This window comes from Aotus nancymaae, unplaced genomic scaffold (genome assembly GCF_030222135.1).
Source record: "Aotus nancymaae isolate 86718 unplaced genomic scaffold, 86718_ANA_hifiasm-v0.15.2.pri h1tg000079l, whole genome shotgun sequence".
Lineage (NCBI taxonomy): Eukaryota > Metazoa > Chordata > Mammalia > Primates > Aotidae > Aotus > Aotus nancymaae.
In genome coordinates, this window is record NW_026988494.1 from 15,372,859 (window position 1) to 15,388,184 (window position 15,326).

The 15,326-nt window shown below is 37.1% G+C and overlaps 1 protein-coding gene across 1 annotated transcript; it reads right to left on the minus strand.

The window, feature by feature from the left end:
* Positions 1-66: 66 nt before the first annotated feature.
* Positions 67-10,039, minus strand: FGF20 (fibroblast growth factor 20). Its single transcript, XM_012435259.2, has 3 exons — positions 9,446-10,039; positions 3,633-3,736; positions 67-1,197 (listed from the first exon to the last, which is right to left on the minus strand). Exons 1-3 carry the CDS (start codon positions 9,729-9,731, stop codon positions 952-954), a joined length of 636 nt encoding a protein of 211 aa, XP_012290682.1. The 5' UTR covers positions 9,732-10,039; the 3' UTR covers positions 67-951.
* Between the last annotated feature and the right edge of the window lie 5,287 nt (positions 10,040-15,326).

Genomic DNA, 15,326 nt, shown 5'->3' on the forward strand with positions numbered 1-15,326 from the left:
ACATTTAGAATTTTGTCATTTTTTAAATGTTGTATAAATAGGAGAACTTTCAAGTCAAAACATTAAATTAAAATGTTTAATTCCCTTTTGAATGTGTGTTGAATTTAACACAAATCAATAAAGCATTTTTCTGGGCCAAAAGGAACCAATGTTACATTTAGAAGGCAAGGCAATTAATTGCATAAAAAATATAATCTACGCTATGTTTTTAAAAAGAAATTCAAAATCTCTATGGTTAATGTGGTATAGAAATGTCTTCTTTACAAAGCAAGACACCACAATAAAGTAACGGCACAATAAAGAAATGTTTGTTCTTTTTTACTCTTTGTATTATCTTCATATCCCAGTAAAAAATAAACTCTTTAATAAATAAATATATAATAAATATTTTCAAATTGAAAATGTATAAATAGGTCCATTCTTTTAAAAAATGTTCTGTCTTGGTGTGGCATGTTTCATAGTTCATAGTTTTACTCAGGTTTTGTTTTGTTTAGTTTTAACATATAATGCCATAACCTGTGAATTCTACAAGGTCCTCAGAATATATGTAGCAATGGTCTTGGCTAGCTAAGTCAATCCATTTCTTCAACATGAAGTCTCTATTTTTAACATAAATCTTAAAGTAAACATAGTCCAGAGAGGTGAGGCACCAGCAGCAACCATGTAGGGGTTCCCATTATCCACAACTTGACAGATTATTGACTTCAGTCTACTGGTAAGGACTGAGCCAACGTATCTAAGGAAACTTAATCCATCTATAAAGAGTGATCATCATCTATTTCTGGTCAAAATGGTTTTTTGTTTTTTCTAAATATTCTTTCCAAATTCAGTCTCCCAGTAGAAAATAGACTCTAATATTCTGAATGTCTTCTTGGGTTATTATTTATGATGGGAACTGTGATAAGAAAGAATAGCTGTGGTTCGACTCTTTCATAAAGTCACTATCACACTTCAAGTGTACATCAGTAGGTCCTTGTACAATTCTGGAACTCTTTCTGGATCCACTGGTCTAGGTAAGAAATGTGTAAACTTCTGATGTCTTTTGGACCTGGCACCATCTCTAGGAGTTCCGTCTTTGTTAAGTGCCACAAAATACCTGCGGCCAGTGTCTCCATGTTTATATATGTTGGATGAATAGGTGTTGTACCAGTTCTCTTCAAATTGCTCCCTAAAGATGCATTCGGAAGTAAGTTTCTCCTGAAACAGAGAAGATAACTATTATTTTAAAAAAATACCTTTGAGATAATTTCTTTGCAAGTTTTAACTCTGTATTTTCATTTCTTTGCCTATCACTACATCCTCATCAAAGAAAGAAAAAGGTTAAATTGGTTTTGCTTTGTTTTAGTTCATATGTTATCTCTAATTCTTCATGCAGTTGACTTCATCTGGCAGTATACTTTAAAGCAGCAGTCCCCAACATTTTTGGCATCAGGGACCAGTTTTGTGGAAGACAATTTTTCCACGAACCAGGAGGAGGAGGGAGAATGGTTTCAGGATTATTCAGGTGCATTACATTTATTGTGCACTTCATTCCTATTATTATTACATTGTAATATATAATGAGATAATTATACAACTCATCATAATGTAGAATCAGTGGGAGCCCTGAGCTTGTTTTCCTGCAACTAGACAGTCTCATCTGGAGGTGATGGGACACAGTGACAGATCATCAAGTATTAGATTCTCATAAGAAGCATGCAACCTAGATCTCTTGCATGCACAGTTCACAATAGGGTTCATGCTCCTGTGAGAATCTAATCCCGCAACTGATCTGACAGGAGGCGGAGCTTAGGTGGTAACGTGAGCAATGGAGAGCAGCTGCAAATACACATGAAGCTTCACTTACTTGCCTGCTGCTCACCTCCTGCTGTGCAGCCCAGTTTCTAACAGGCCACAGACATGTATCAGTCAGTGGCCCAGGGGTGGGGACCCCTCCTTTAAGAACTTTAAGTCAAATGTCAATTCCCAATATTATTTTCAAATACTTAATAAATACCCTGAATTTTCTCATGTCCCATATTATCACCCTATTACCACCATCACTACCAAGCAGACCTGTAGTTTACCTTTTTCCATCATTAGATGCCAGAGTTCTACCTATCAAACTTCTATTCTCACCTTGGAACATTTCAAGATCTCGCTAAGAACCAAATTCCAAATTCACGATCATCACTCCAAATCATATAACTTCTCTTCATGAATTTACTAATTGTCTGATGATACATTCCCCATGATTAACTTTACCTGGATCTCTTACTACTAAGATAAAAGCCCAATGATTTTTCGTCTTTTCAAAATGGACTGTATATTGTACTAAGGGATAAACCACAGTTGCTTTTTTTAAATCTAACATATACATGAATATTGTATGCATGATTTTTTTCTATTGTAATTCTATTAATTTTACTATAATTCTACACTTACGATTATCATACATTGCATTGTTTTTCTTTGTTCTGACCTGACAGGGAGCCTAGAAAAAACAAGTTTTACCCTTACAAAGGACAAATATTTGTCTACTTCAATATCATCACCAATTTTTCTCAGTGTATATTAAGACTCTAACTGAATACTGTGGTTCCAGTTGAACTTTTAAGAAAAAAGAAGGTACTAGATAGTGCCATCTGCTTAATCATAAAAATAATTACAAAGACTTCCAGTTCGAGAAGATTGTTCACATAAAAAGTGTGGGATACTGGCATATATTTTTGTCTTATCAATTCTTGTAAAAGCATATAAGCAAATGTATACCAATAAAAAATGTTAACAATGAAAGAGAAAAATCCATACTGTTATATAAGGTACGGTGTCATATTGTCCTGTTATTTTAATTCTTGTGTTGGTATTGCAGCTTTGTTCTAAAAATAAAACTTATATTGATGAAATATTAACCTGAAAAATATAACTTAAGTGCCATATTTAAACATTCATAGTAGACTCACAGACGTGCACTTATCCCTAGCAGCAAGTTAAAAATTGCCCAATACAACTTTGAGTGAGCCCATGGCTATGGTAATTTTTAAGACTACAGGCATAGAAGAACCAGTGTGTTTGCCATCTTCTCTTGGTACTTGCAATATCTCACAACTTTATTCACTTATTTTCTACATACAAAGGTCAGCAAATAAGTGATGTATATTTAGCTGTGGAAGATGATAACAGATAGAGAGAGTTTACCTTAAATAAACATAAAGGTGAGAGAGTCTAACATGGCAAGAAAAAAAATTCTCCCATTTAACTCTGTCTCTGGAGTGAATGATTAAAATACAGAGGAAGCTAGAAAGACTGAAAATAATGTGTAGGAAGAGCTAGTGAGCTGAAGGCAAATTTTAAAAATTCTAATTTTTAAAATTAACTTGTATAGTTCAGAGAAGAAAAAGGACTTTATAATTCATTAAATACTATAGCCAAATATCAATATCAATAATGGTTGGGGGTTTTTAAAAACATAACTGGGTTACTAGACTCTTGCCCAGACACATGGAGATTTAGCAGGATATAGATTTCTAATTTCTACATAAGTATATTTTATATTCTTCTAACAGACATTATTGGTAGACATTTTAATTACATATTGGATAGTCATTATTTTAAGAATTACAATAAAAATAAAAAATAGAAATAATACATACTGATCCATAGAGTTCTCCTTTGTCATTCATTCCAAGATAGAGACCACTGTCCACACCTCTAATACTGACCAGTCCCACTGCCACACTGATGAATTCCAAAATACCTGCATATGTAAACAATTTACAAAAACATTATGTTTTGTATTTATGAATGAGCATATGACTAACAAAAATCTTCCAAATAGTAACAGAAGTTGGCCATTATTGCTAAATGTAATGATATATATGTATAAGTTCTTTGTAAACTAGAAACAGCTAGGCAATTATTTTATGGCAGATGAAAAAAGACAAAAAAAGAAAAAAATTGCTAATCATATGAGCCAAGTATAAAGGGGACCCCAGAGAACCTCTGACCAGCCAGCGCACTAGGACAATGGGATGGAGCCTTGGGAAATTCACGTTCTTTGCAACAGGGAGGCGCCTGGCCTTTCCTGTAACCTGGGATTCAATCTGTGAGATGAGGGCCTGGTAACAGAAACCTCTCTTGCTTTGCTTATTTTTTTTTCTTTTCGTCCAGTAAATTCCATTTTTCTCACCCTTCTATGTGTCCATGAGCCTACTCTTTTCTGGTCATGTGACAAGGACCTCTGCTTTTAACTGAACTAAGGAGAAAGTCCTACAACAGTAGCATAATATGAAGGATGTGAAGCCTTACACCAGAGTGAGCTGGGTTTAAATTCCAGTTCAGGAACTTACTAACTAAGTTGAGTAGGCAAGTCATTTGTCTTCTTTGAACTTTAATCTCCTCATATGCAAAATGGATAAAATGCCTCCCTAAAGGCGATGGGTGAGGATTTTTTTCTGCACACACATTTAGGCATTCAACAAATGGAAGCTATTATTATTAGAAATTGTATATAATAGAGGTATTCTCAGTTTTCGATGATCCCCTTAGTTAATTATAACCATTTTCTATTCATTGTTTGTTTTTATTTACAATAAATCACATCAATCTGTTTCTAGGAGCAGCAGCATCCCTTATTGGGTATAACAGTGTTTTATAGTTAATAAAGGGCATCTGTTTCTATTTTCTCATCTGGACTTAAAAAACAAGCCCTTAAAATAAATAGAGAAGATAGTATTATCCTGATTTTACATATAAAGAAACTAAGGTTCAGAAAGGCTTACTGACTTGCCTAAGGGACATGATGTTTGTAACTGGTAGAACTGATACTTAAACTTCCATTCTCAGCCCTAATCCAGTGTTCCTTCTTCAGGACACTGTTTCTTGAGGACAATACAGTAGTTTCAAGACTTTATAGATTATATAACATGCTATGTTTCCTGCTATATAATTTTTAAAATCAAATTGCATAGTTCAGAGAAGAAAAAGGACTTTATAATTCATTAAATCTGATAGCCAAATATAATGAATTTGGCATGCAAGTAGATTTGCTATCAATAACTTTCTAGAATTATTTCCATTTATCAGTAGATAAACTGAGAACAAAAACTCTTCCCTAAATATGCTGATACACCATAGTTTAAAAACTATAAACTTAATGTCTCCCTCTGAATCACCCTTTTTTTTTTCTGCGCACACTAAACTTTGGACTAATGCCTTTGTCTCATTCTTCCCTCTTCGACTCTGCTGAAAAAGCATAGCTGTACTTTCTATGCTTGGAGCCGCCTTCCTCAATAGCATACTACCTTCACCCCTTCACCCCATCCTGAGCTCTACAAACAGTATAAATGTGTACCATTTAGCCTGACTCTTGCTCTTAAGTCATTTCTTGATTTATTGTACAAGTTCCTGTTTGGACACGTGATACTCCCAAGGCCAAGGGAAAGTACAGAATCTGACTATTTGCTGATATGCAGGGCTCTATTCTATCCAAAGCCTAATTCACTCTTTGGCAGAAACATAGATTCTTAGCAAGACAAATGAGCTCTTTCAAACTATTAGGAGATCATGTAGAACACTAGAGCTATCAAGGATCTTACAGCAACAATACACTGCTAAATAGTCTCTAAGTGGCTTGAAAGAGCCAGGATTCCTCATTGAAAGCCTAGCGTAGAAAGAAGATAAGATATAGCAAGAAGGCTCAGACTCCATGGGACAGCCATCATAATGACAAATACGGAGGTGGGGAGTGAAGGAAAATCAAACTCACGGCCAAGTTCATTAGCAAAAGAGTCCTGCCAGATACAAAAACATAGGCCCAAAACATAATTGGTAGAAAATATATATATTAATGTAATTTCATTCAGGATATAATTACAAATTTATAGTTACTTTGTATTGAATGTTACATTCAAATTAAAAAGTGTACTGTAGCTGAAATGCAACTTAATTCCCTTTAAGTATCTGATTAACATTAAGATTCTCTTGTCTTGCAAAGAACAGGAACTGATTAAGTGATTAGAATGTAGAATGGAATAAGTTTTCAACTACAATAAAATAAAGCTTTAATTTCCATATAAGCTAATTATCTAACAGATCTCATAAAGTGTTCATTTTTCTTGGAAAACTAAAAGGTAAACCACCTATACTTTAATTCTTATCTTAATGCTGTCATCTTGCCAAAAAATATGTAGTTGTAGAAAGACAAAAGATTACATATGTTCTTAGAATAATTATATGCAATAGTTTTAACTTTATTAAACAATATTCAAAAACTTATATATAACCAGGCATAAATAATTTGGCAATGGCTCATGGGACTGATGGGAAAGAGGTTACGTGTTTTTTGTGTGTCTTCCTCTTAAAGATTTTAGTCACACTTTTAAATTCTGATCCTTTCTCTCCTTGAGGAAATAGTATACCACATAGTAATTTGTAATCATTTGATTCTTAAATGAGATTTGACAAGTCTTTCTTATTTATAATATGAGGTGGCAACCAAGCTAATTCCTTTACAAAGAGCAGACATGAAAAACTTTCCTTAAGAGGTAATCACAGATTTTAGATAGATTTTCTAATGCCCAGTGTCCCATAAAAAGGCCTGGAGGTACTTTGTCTTTCTGGTATCACTTTCAAAGCCAGCCTTTTTAATAATCATAATAAACAGGTGAGTCAACCCACAATGCAACCACATCAGACAAATCTATGGAGAATAGTGGAGAATAAAGGAAAAGCCTTTAAAGAAATATGTTTGATCTCAAGCTAAACTTTTTTTTTTTAAAGAAATGATTCCATGTTTACGTATTAGGTAAAGTCTTCCTACTGTACTACTGTGCAGAAAATCTCCATTATAAATACACAGATATGACCAAATTAGTATAAAATTGGCAAAAAAAATAAAGTTATTTCTTTAAATCTCAAATAGCCATCCCTGAGTTTTTCAAAATTGTCACTCTGATAACAAAGATAAGAGTTTTTTAAAAATCAAAAAATAAAATAATAGTAAGTGAAGCACTAGCAAAAGAAGGCAAACAAACAGAAGCATACAATGTTATATAGGTTGAACATAAATTTTCTTCTTACCTACACTCTCTCGTAGTACATTATGATGTCTAAGCTATTGAAGACCACTAGGATACACTATCATATATCATAAGGAGGCCATTCACTCCTTTTGGTTCCCAGAGTAATCTAGGTTATCTTCCTTTTGTTTAACGGTGAGTATTTTGTTCCTATACATAGCCTCCCACTATAGAGTGACTTACACTGGCACAAATTCAATGTCTTTTTTTTTTTCCAACTACTAAATAATTAACACAAGTTTAGCAAAAACAAAATGTGCTAGTACGATAATAATTCTGATATGCAACTTCCATTCCTAAAGAAATGCCATTAAATGCCATGAATGAATTTTAACAAGTTTACAAATATTTACTTATCTCTCCCCATAGGGTCAGTCTTATAAACAGTCACAAAGCAGAAAAGACCTGTTTTTTTCTGTTATTGAGGCGATTACAGTTTAATTACAAGTATCTTACAAGTAGAACTTCCAAGACTACACTGTGTATTCCAGGGTGAAAGTCTGAATATTACCTAAGCTTAACTTCTACCTGCTCTACCTTTAAGTATTATCATATTTGTGTTTATTTCTAAATCTTTCTGGTAGTTGGAAGATTTTTCTATGACGAGTGGAGTGAAGTCATCTTTAAAGACAAGAGAACTGAGCCACCTGGTGTCAGCAAAGTTCTTCAGAATGGAAATCGCAGGGTCAGGCACAGTGGCTCATGCCTGTAATCCCAGTACTTTGGAAAGCCAAGGCGGAAAGATTGCCCAAGGCCAGGAGTTAAAAAAATCTCAAGCCTCTTCAATTTAAAAACCACTTTCTAAAAGTGACCCCAGGTTGGCCACTAGGTCATGACACTCTTGACTGATGGTCAATGGGAATTTGGAAGAGATCAGTGGAAGCTGCAAACATGTGGGTTTTAAAAAGTCAATTTTCTAAGCCTTTAAGTGCTACCAAACGACCACCACATGCTTATTTCTATATCTAGAGTTACAAATGCCCCCATCAAACTGAGATTTACACTTCTCCAAAGTTTTAATGAGTCCTACAAGCCAAGAAAGGAATAATCATAAGAACAAGGCAGTGAGGATGAGATAAGAGAGGGCCATTCAGAGATGGGTGGATTCTCAAAGAATGCCATTGCACTACGGATTGTGGCTGACAAATTAATGGAATCTTTTTTAAAAATGTAATGGATTTTTCCAATGATATCTGAGGATCAAAATCCTTTGAGATTGCTTGCTGGTTAACTCTAATAGAATGGAAACTTCAGCTATGGGGGAAAGATCCTGGGATATTAGAACCGCAGAGCACCTAAAAGAGATCATATAATTTAACCCCATCTTTGTACAGAAAAGAAGCCTCAGACTGATGAGGGCACTTTCTAGTTACACAGCTAGTTAGGAAGTCATTAACAGGAGAGACCCTCCCAATCTAGTACCTTAACAGACACTGCCTTAACAATCTTTTGCTTGTTTCTTTCTTTTAACCCCTTCTCTTCCCAGGCACTGCTGGAGGTATTCTGAAATACGTCCCTCTGTGTTCCCACCCATATCTTCTTTCGTTTTCCCATTTCCTCTTTCCTAAGGTCAACACCAAGATCCTTGCTTTCAGGTTGCACAATTTCTAAAGAGGAGCCTGGCTGAAAAACTGGGCATGCTCAGTAGCCGGGCAGTCTTCCCCCTCCCCCACCCCTCCCCCATTCCTTTTCTTTTCTCACTCAGATAGAACTTAGGAGCTCAGAGAATCTCAGACAGGTGAGCCCGACGGTAGCGAAGCTGCCCACGCAAAGTTAATGTGCTACCTCTTTGAGCGAACATTTGCAAGTCTCTAGGTAGACGCGTAAATGCTCGCCACCCAAGCCAAGAGCAACGACCTGAGCGAGCAGCAGCCCCGGGTGCATAATCAGCTGCGTAACAGTGGGGCATGTTTAAAGAAGCGCAGTGCTTCCTGTAGTTAATTTTTGTAAAGTGGAAGGCATGGGGGGAAATGAGAAAGGAAATCGGAGAAAAACATATAGGGATTTTTTTTTTTTTTACACTGCCTGCGAGGTAAGCAGTGCAGAACTATGATGCCGAGTGCACCAGGTCTTGGTGTCCCTGGCAGTGGGAAGAGCAAGGGGAAGGCAGGAAGGAGCCTGCGGAGCGCCCACCCTTTCTCCTGCCGCCCCCAGCGTCTGGAGCTGCTGCCTTGCTAGAGGCTGCGGCAACAAACGAGCAGGAAAATTTCTGCCGGTGCATGCTCTGGCCCGCCCTTCAGCCCCAGCCTGCAACTTGCACCGGTTGGGTCCAGGGGAGCTCCGGGCTCCGCGCAGTGCTGACGCCCTTGGCAGGGAGGTGCACGGGGAGGGGACGAGGAGCCCAGCTGGGGCGCGGGTGGGGGTGGGGTCGGGATGCTGGTACGTACCGAAGAGGCTGTGGTCCTGCCGGGTGCCCTGCACGCTGCCGTCGGGCAGGATCTGCAGGTGGAAGCCGGTGCGGCAGTAGAGCTGCCGGCGGCGCAGGATGCCGTGCAGGTGCGCCAGCTCCGCAGCCCCCGGCCCGCCGCGCGTGCTCCGCTCCGCTGCGCTCTTGCGCTCGCTCAGCAGGGGCGGCCGCTCCCCGGCAAGAGGCAACAGGAAATGCGAGCCCACCTGGTGGCCCAAGCCCTCCAGGCCGCCCAGAAAGCCCCCGACTTCGGCTAAGGGAGCCATGTAGGGGGAGATCCGGAACACAACCCCACCCCCAATAAAGTGTTGCGGGGGTGGGATGGAGGTGGATAGAGAAAAATTATAGCAAAACGAGCGCAAAAAGTTAAGGCCCGGTGACTCCTCTGAGGTCGCTGGAGGGACTTTGCACTGAAATGGCAGGGAAGCACTCCCTGTCTTGGAGCGATCTTCTCTCCTTGGGTAGGTGGGAGCCGGCTGCTGGCTCTGCCGAAATATCTATAGCTGCCGCTGCCAATACTAGGACTGGGGCTGGGGGCTGGGGCTCCAACTCCGCAAACTGATCAGATCAGAGTCCTGTGTACATACACACCGAGTATATAAGTGGGTCCTCTTGACATATGCTAATCAAGTCCTTTCATGCGCGCTGGGGAGGTTCTGTTTGAAATCTTAAACCGGCCTCCTCTCAACACGTTTTTGCTCTTCGGAAGTGACCAAAAGAGGCCCTTGGCTCTTCTCCATCCATGCCCTAGCAAAAATCATTCCTGCACTTGGCCAAATCCAGCCAGCAACTTCGAGGAGGCGCAGTGGAGGCCCCTCTTTGGGGTTGTCTTTGGGACATTGGTGATGCTGTTCAGCTGCAGCCCTGCAACCGCCTTTGATGTGAGCTTTGCAGTGATAGATCGGCGCTAAAAGGAGCCCAACTTGGCAGGTATATAGAAGAGGAAGGGAGGAGGAGGGAAGGCGGGGAGGGAGAGAGAGAGAGAGAGAGGAAGGAGGGCATCGGTAGGAGGAAAAAGAAGAGAAGAATTGGACTCCTTGGAAGCCGCTGGGAGCCTGCAGTGGACAGGTGCAAAGAAAGGTAAGCCAGGGAGAAGGAAAAAGGGCGTTACCTGAGGCTTGCAGACCTGCCCAGACACACATGAAAGAAAAATCAAAGCTCTGACAGTTTAACTCACTAATTTTAAAACACTAATAAAATGTACAAGCATTACTCTTTTCTTTTATCATTTAGATGGGGGATTTTCTTTACATAATCAAGGTTAGGTAAGGAACACCCTCCCTCCCACCATTACAATTTCCCTTTAATATTTATCTTTACTCAGCACATAATATAACCAATATTGTCATGTCATATATATGTGTGTATATATATATATATACACACATACGTATTTTTAATTGTGTGCTAAGGTCATGAACTTCTAATTAGCTATAAAATAATAACAATATAATCATGAATCAAACGATTTAGAGTAAATCCAAATAGGTTGGAAAGAAATGGTTTACATTCCTATATTTGCCATGAATAGAAAATGAGTATCTGGAATATTGTCATAAATGATGAGTGGCCTCTTGGGCCCTTATACAATCTAAGAGCACTTTCCTGTTTTTCTTAGTTGCATTTTTGTAAAAGCTAGAGTTTTTGTTTACATTTTAATTACAAAATCTAAAAATAACATGATGTGTTTTGAGACTTCAAAAGTTACTGGTAAAATTGAAGACCACTTGTGCATATTTGTAAAATAAAAAACCATGGAAGCAAAGAAGTTAGATACATGTCCATTGAAATGTTGAAACTGGTTTTGCACCTCTAGCTAAATTCAAGATCTTTCTGTTAAAATTTTTCAGTGGCAAAAGAGTTGAGAATCACTGGGCAGATTTATGAGCAAAATTTTTAGGGAATCGCTGAAGATTAGTTTTTCAGGCTTGTTTCATGGTCTGTTCCACAAAAGCCTAAACCTGGGAGCTCAGCTGGATTTGACTGGTTTATTTTATTTGCTCTGAAGGATTTTTTTCTAACTAATTGGCAGGTGCTGTAAAGTGGGTATAGTTACACATTTTCATCACTACAGGCCTAAGTACTGACCCTGTGCAACCAAGTTATAAAAGAGTTCTTAAAGCAAGTGATTTACTGTTGATAGATATGAAATAAAACAAAAACACAGGCTAACAACAATAAACAGATAAATCACTTTAGAAATGTATATGGCTAAGTCTGTTTTAAAGGTTGTACCAGGTAAATGTCATATTATTTTACCTTTCAAATAACAGCAGTCTGTCTTGTGGTAGGACCCCAAATCCACCATAATCAAGATTTCAAAGCACATCTGTGTAAACATTATCACATCAGTGTAAAACATCAACCAATGAGCTTTAACTTTGAACCAAATCTTCTTAATTGCAGTGTTAAATCAAAGAAAGTTAGATCAAAGTTGTGTGAATCTCATAGCAGGATAACTGAAGTAGCCAGTACATCCATTGATCACTTTTAAAGAGGAGATACTTAAAGGTTTTAAACTTAGATCAAGTGCCTTTTAATGAGGTTTGTTTCAAGGTCTAAGTTCTGTGCAACGTATAATGCTGTTAATTATTCCACAGTGGATATATATTATCATCATCTGCTTCTAGAGGTACTAGTTCAGTCTATAAACTATTTTCCCACATGAACACTTTAGTCCTGTGAGCTATAGCTCTTAGACTGTTCAAATCTCTTGTATTTCTTATATATATGTATATATACATATACTAAAATATGGGGAATTTCTTACAGTCATGAAACTTCAAATACTTTCATAATATAATCACCTTCTCTTTGTACACCTTGGTATTTACGTGTGTATTGCCTTATTTTATCACCACAATGACCATATGACATAGACACATTCGACTTTATAAAGGAAAAAATATGGTCCTAGATTCTAGTTTAGTCCAGAGTCCAACACACAGGGCAATTTCCTTAAATCCTCTAAATGCCTCTATTTTCTCTTTTGTAAAATAAGAAGAGTATAACTTCAGCCTAGTTCACCATGCCTAGAGTTGCTATGAGACTTAAATGTAAAAATATATAGGAAAGTGGTTTTAAAACTATAGTTTTTTATGCATAGAACATGCTAGACAACTTTAGTTGTGAAATTTTTGCTTTATAACTTAGCAAATATAACTGCTCTGAAATAGAAAATAAATCTTTTTTTTGCCAAACCAAACCTTTAATGTGTAAGTTTTGAATGGTGCTTAATGCCGTTTTATAAAGGACCAGACTAGAAACAAAAAGATAAGGATTTCTTTTGTTTGCACTAGTCATGTGACAGGAAAAGATAACACTAAAGATTTTTTTTTTGCACATGCTGTGATGATATCATGGGAAGTTAAATAATTTTGAAGAGTGTTTTACAAGAGAGCATTATTCAGCTTTTAAGTATACACTGCAATCTAATCAACTTTACCTATGCTTCCTAGAGACCACACTTGCCTTGCTGTTATACAAATATGTGGTACAACTTCTACTTCCACAAAATGTAGTTACAGTTTTCCAGACCATATAATCTCTATATAGCTTTTCAGATGATATATTGTCATGAATCTTTGTTTTTACACATGAGGAGTTCACACCTATTGATGTCCATACATGTGTTTAATTTGAGAAAAAGAAATAGAGTTGTTTTAACAATCATGATTTACACCCCCAATAAAATAAAAGTATATTTGCATATTACTCATTGTTTATAATTAGAAAATATTAGCAACAGCATAAATTTCCATGCATAGGAAACTGAATAAATTATGGTACATTCACACAATGGAGCATTATACAGCTGGGAAAAACAAAGAATGAGAAAGATCTCTATGAACTAACATGGCATATTTTCAGGATATACTGTTAAGTGAAAATAGCAAAGAATATACATAGTGTCTGCCTTTTCTGTAAGAAAGAAAGAAATAGGAACCTTCTACATCTATATGCTTATTTATTCTAAAAATAAACACAGAATGGATAAACCAAAAACTAACTAACTTGGTTACCTGGCTAATTGGTTACCAGGGGATGGATGTGAATGGAATGGAATGGAAGGCATGGAAGAGTGACACTGGTCTGAAAACGTTTTATAAAGTTTTGACTTTTGGGAAAATGTTAATGTTTTACATTTTTTAAAAAATGAAATAAACAAAAATAAGGGAGAAGTGAGGATGGAATAAAACCAGGAGCAAATGGACCTAACTGTATTAAAGTGAATAATGCAACCACACAGAAGGGAACAATAATAGATTATTTTCTGAGAAAGAAAGAAACCCAAGTAATTATCAAATTCAGTCTTTTGATGACATAATCAAAGTCTAAAGAAAAACCACATAAACAAATCTCCAACTTCAATGAGAAAAATTGTTTTCCTCAGTAGGAGGAGAAGTTAGTATGTTGTAGGATTGAACAAATGAATAAACATATTGAAGATAATGAGAGCTAGGGGTTTCATTATTAAAGAATAGAGTTCAGATATGAAAAGAAGGAAGACTGGAATGAACCCTGTAGTGTTAAGTTGGAATTGCAGCTGTCAGTATTAACACATGGCGCCTGTGTATATGTATGTGCATGTGTATGTGGCTATCATAGCCCTGTCCACTAAAAGGGGCTAGAAGCAAACATATCCCAAGTCAGTGAGCATATCTAGCATCTAAGTCTTGGTTTCTCAATTCAGTATCCTACTAAAATGATCAACAGAACCTAGGAGAAATGTCTGGTTCCAGAACTGGGCCATTATTTTGTGTGCCGGAAGGCAGGGAAGTACTGAAAAAAAAAAAAGAATGAGGACATGTCCAAGGGACATAAGCCAAATCTGGGGCAATTTGAGCATCAAAATAAATAATGATAGGAACAAGATATTTACTCAAATAAAAATATTTGAGTGCAACCATTTAAGTACACAAACAACCAAACAAACCAATTAATAAGGGAGAAGGGAAAACTTTTTCTCATGGCAGAATACCAACTAATAAATATTGAAACAATTAGAAAAAGGACCACTTTGCATCCATCCTAGGATCATTGCTGGTCCAGACAAAAACATCAATGCATGCTAAAACTTGTGGATAAAAGTGTGATGAAGAAGAATCTTTATTACAAAGAGAAAATAGTAACTTTATTGTGAATTAATCTACTGAATACAATACTATCTTAACCACATAATAAAAGTGAATAACAGTAATGGGACAAACCAACCCCATGTGTACCCTAGGAAGAATACAATGTTACTTACATGTTGTTCCTATCAAAAATCCATAATCTGAATCTAATCATGAAGAAACCCCAATTGAGGGACATCCTACAACTGGCTGTGATCTTCCAAAATGTCAAAATCATAAAAGACAACAGTTAAAAAACTGTCTCGGACTAAAACCAAGTAAAGCCTGGGTATGGTGGCTCACACCTGTAATCTCAGCATTTTGGGAGGCCAAGGCAGGTATAGCACTAGAGGCCAGGAGTTCCAGACCAGCCTGGCCAACATGGTAAAACCTCCTCTCTACTAAAAATACAAAAATTAGCCAGACATGATGGTGCATGCCTGTAATCTGAGCTACTCAGGAGGCTGAGGCAGGAGAATCTCTTGAATCTGGAAAACAAAGGTTGAGTGCAGTGAGCCACTGCACTCCAGCCTGGGTGACAGAGCAAGACTCTGTCTCAAAAAAATAAAAAATAAAAATGCAACTAAAGAGACATGAAAACTGAATATGATATATGATCTTGGTATGGGGCCTGAACCAAAAAATAACAGTAAGAATGATAAAGAACAGTATGGAGTGTGTATTTGAAAATATTATTATATAAATAGTGCTGCAATAATTGGCTATGCTGCAATAATTGGCTAG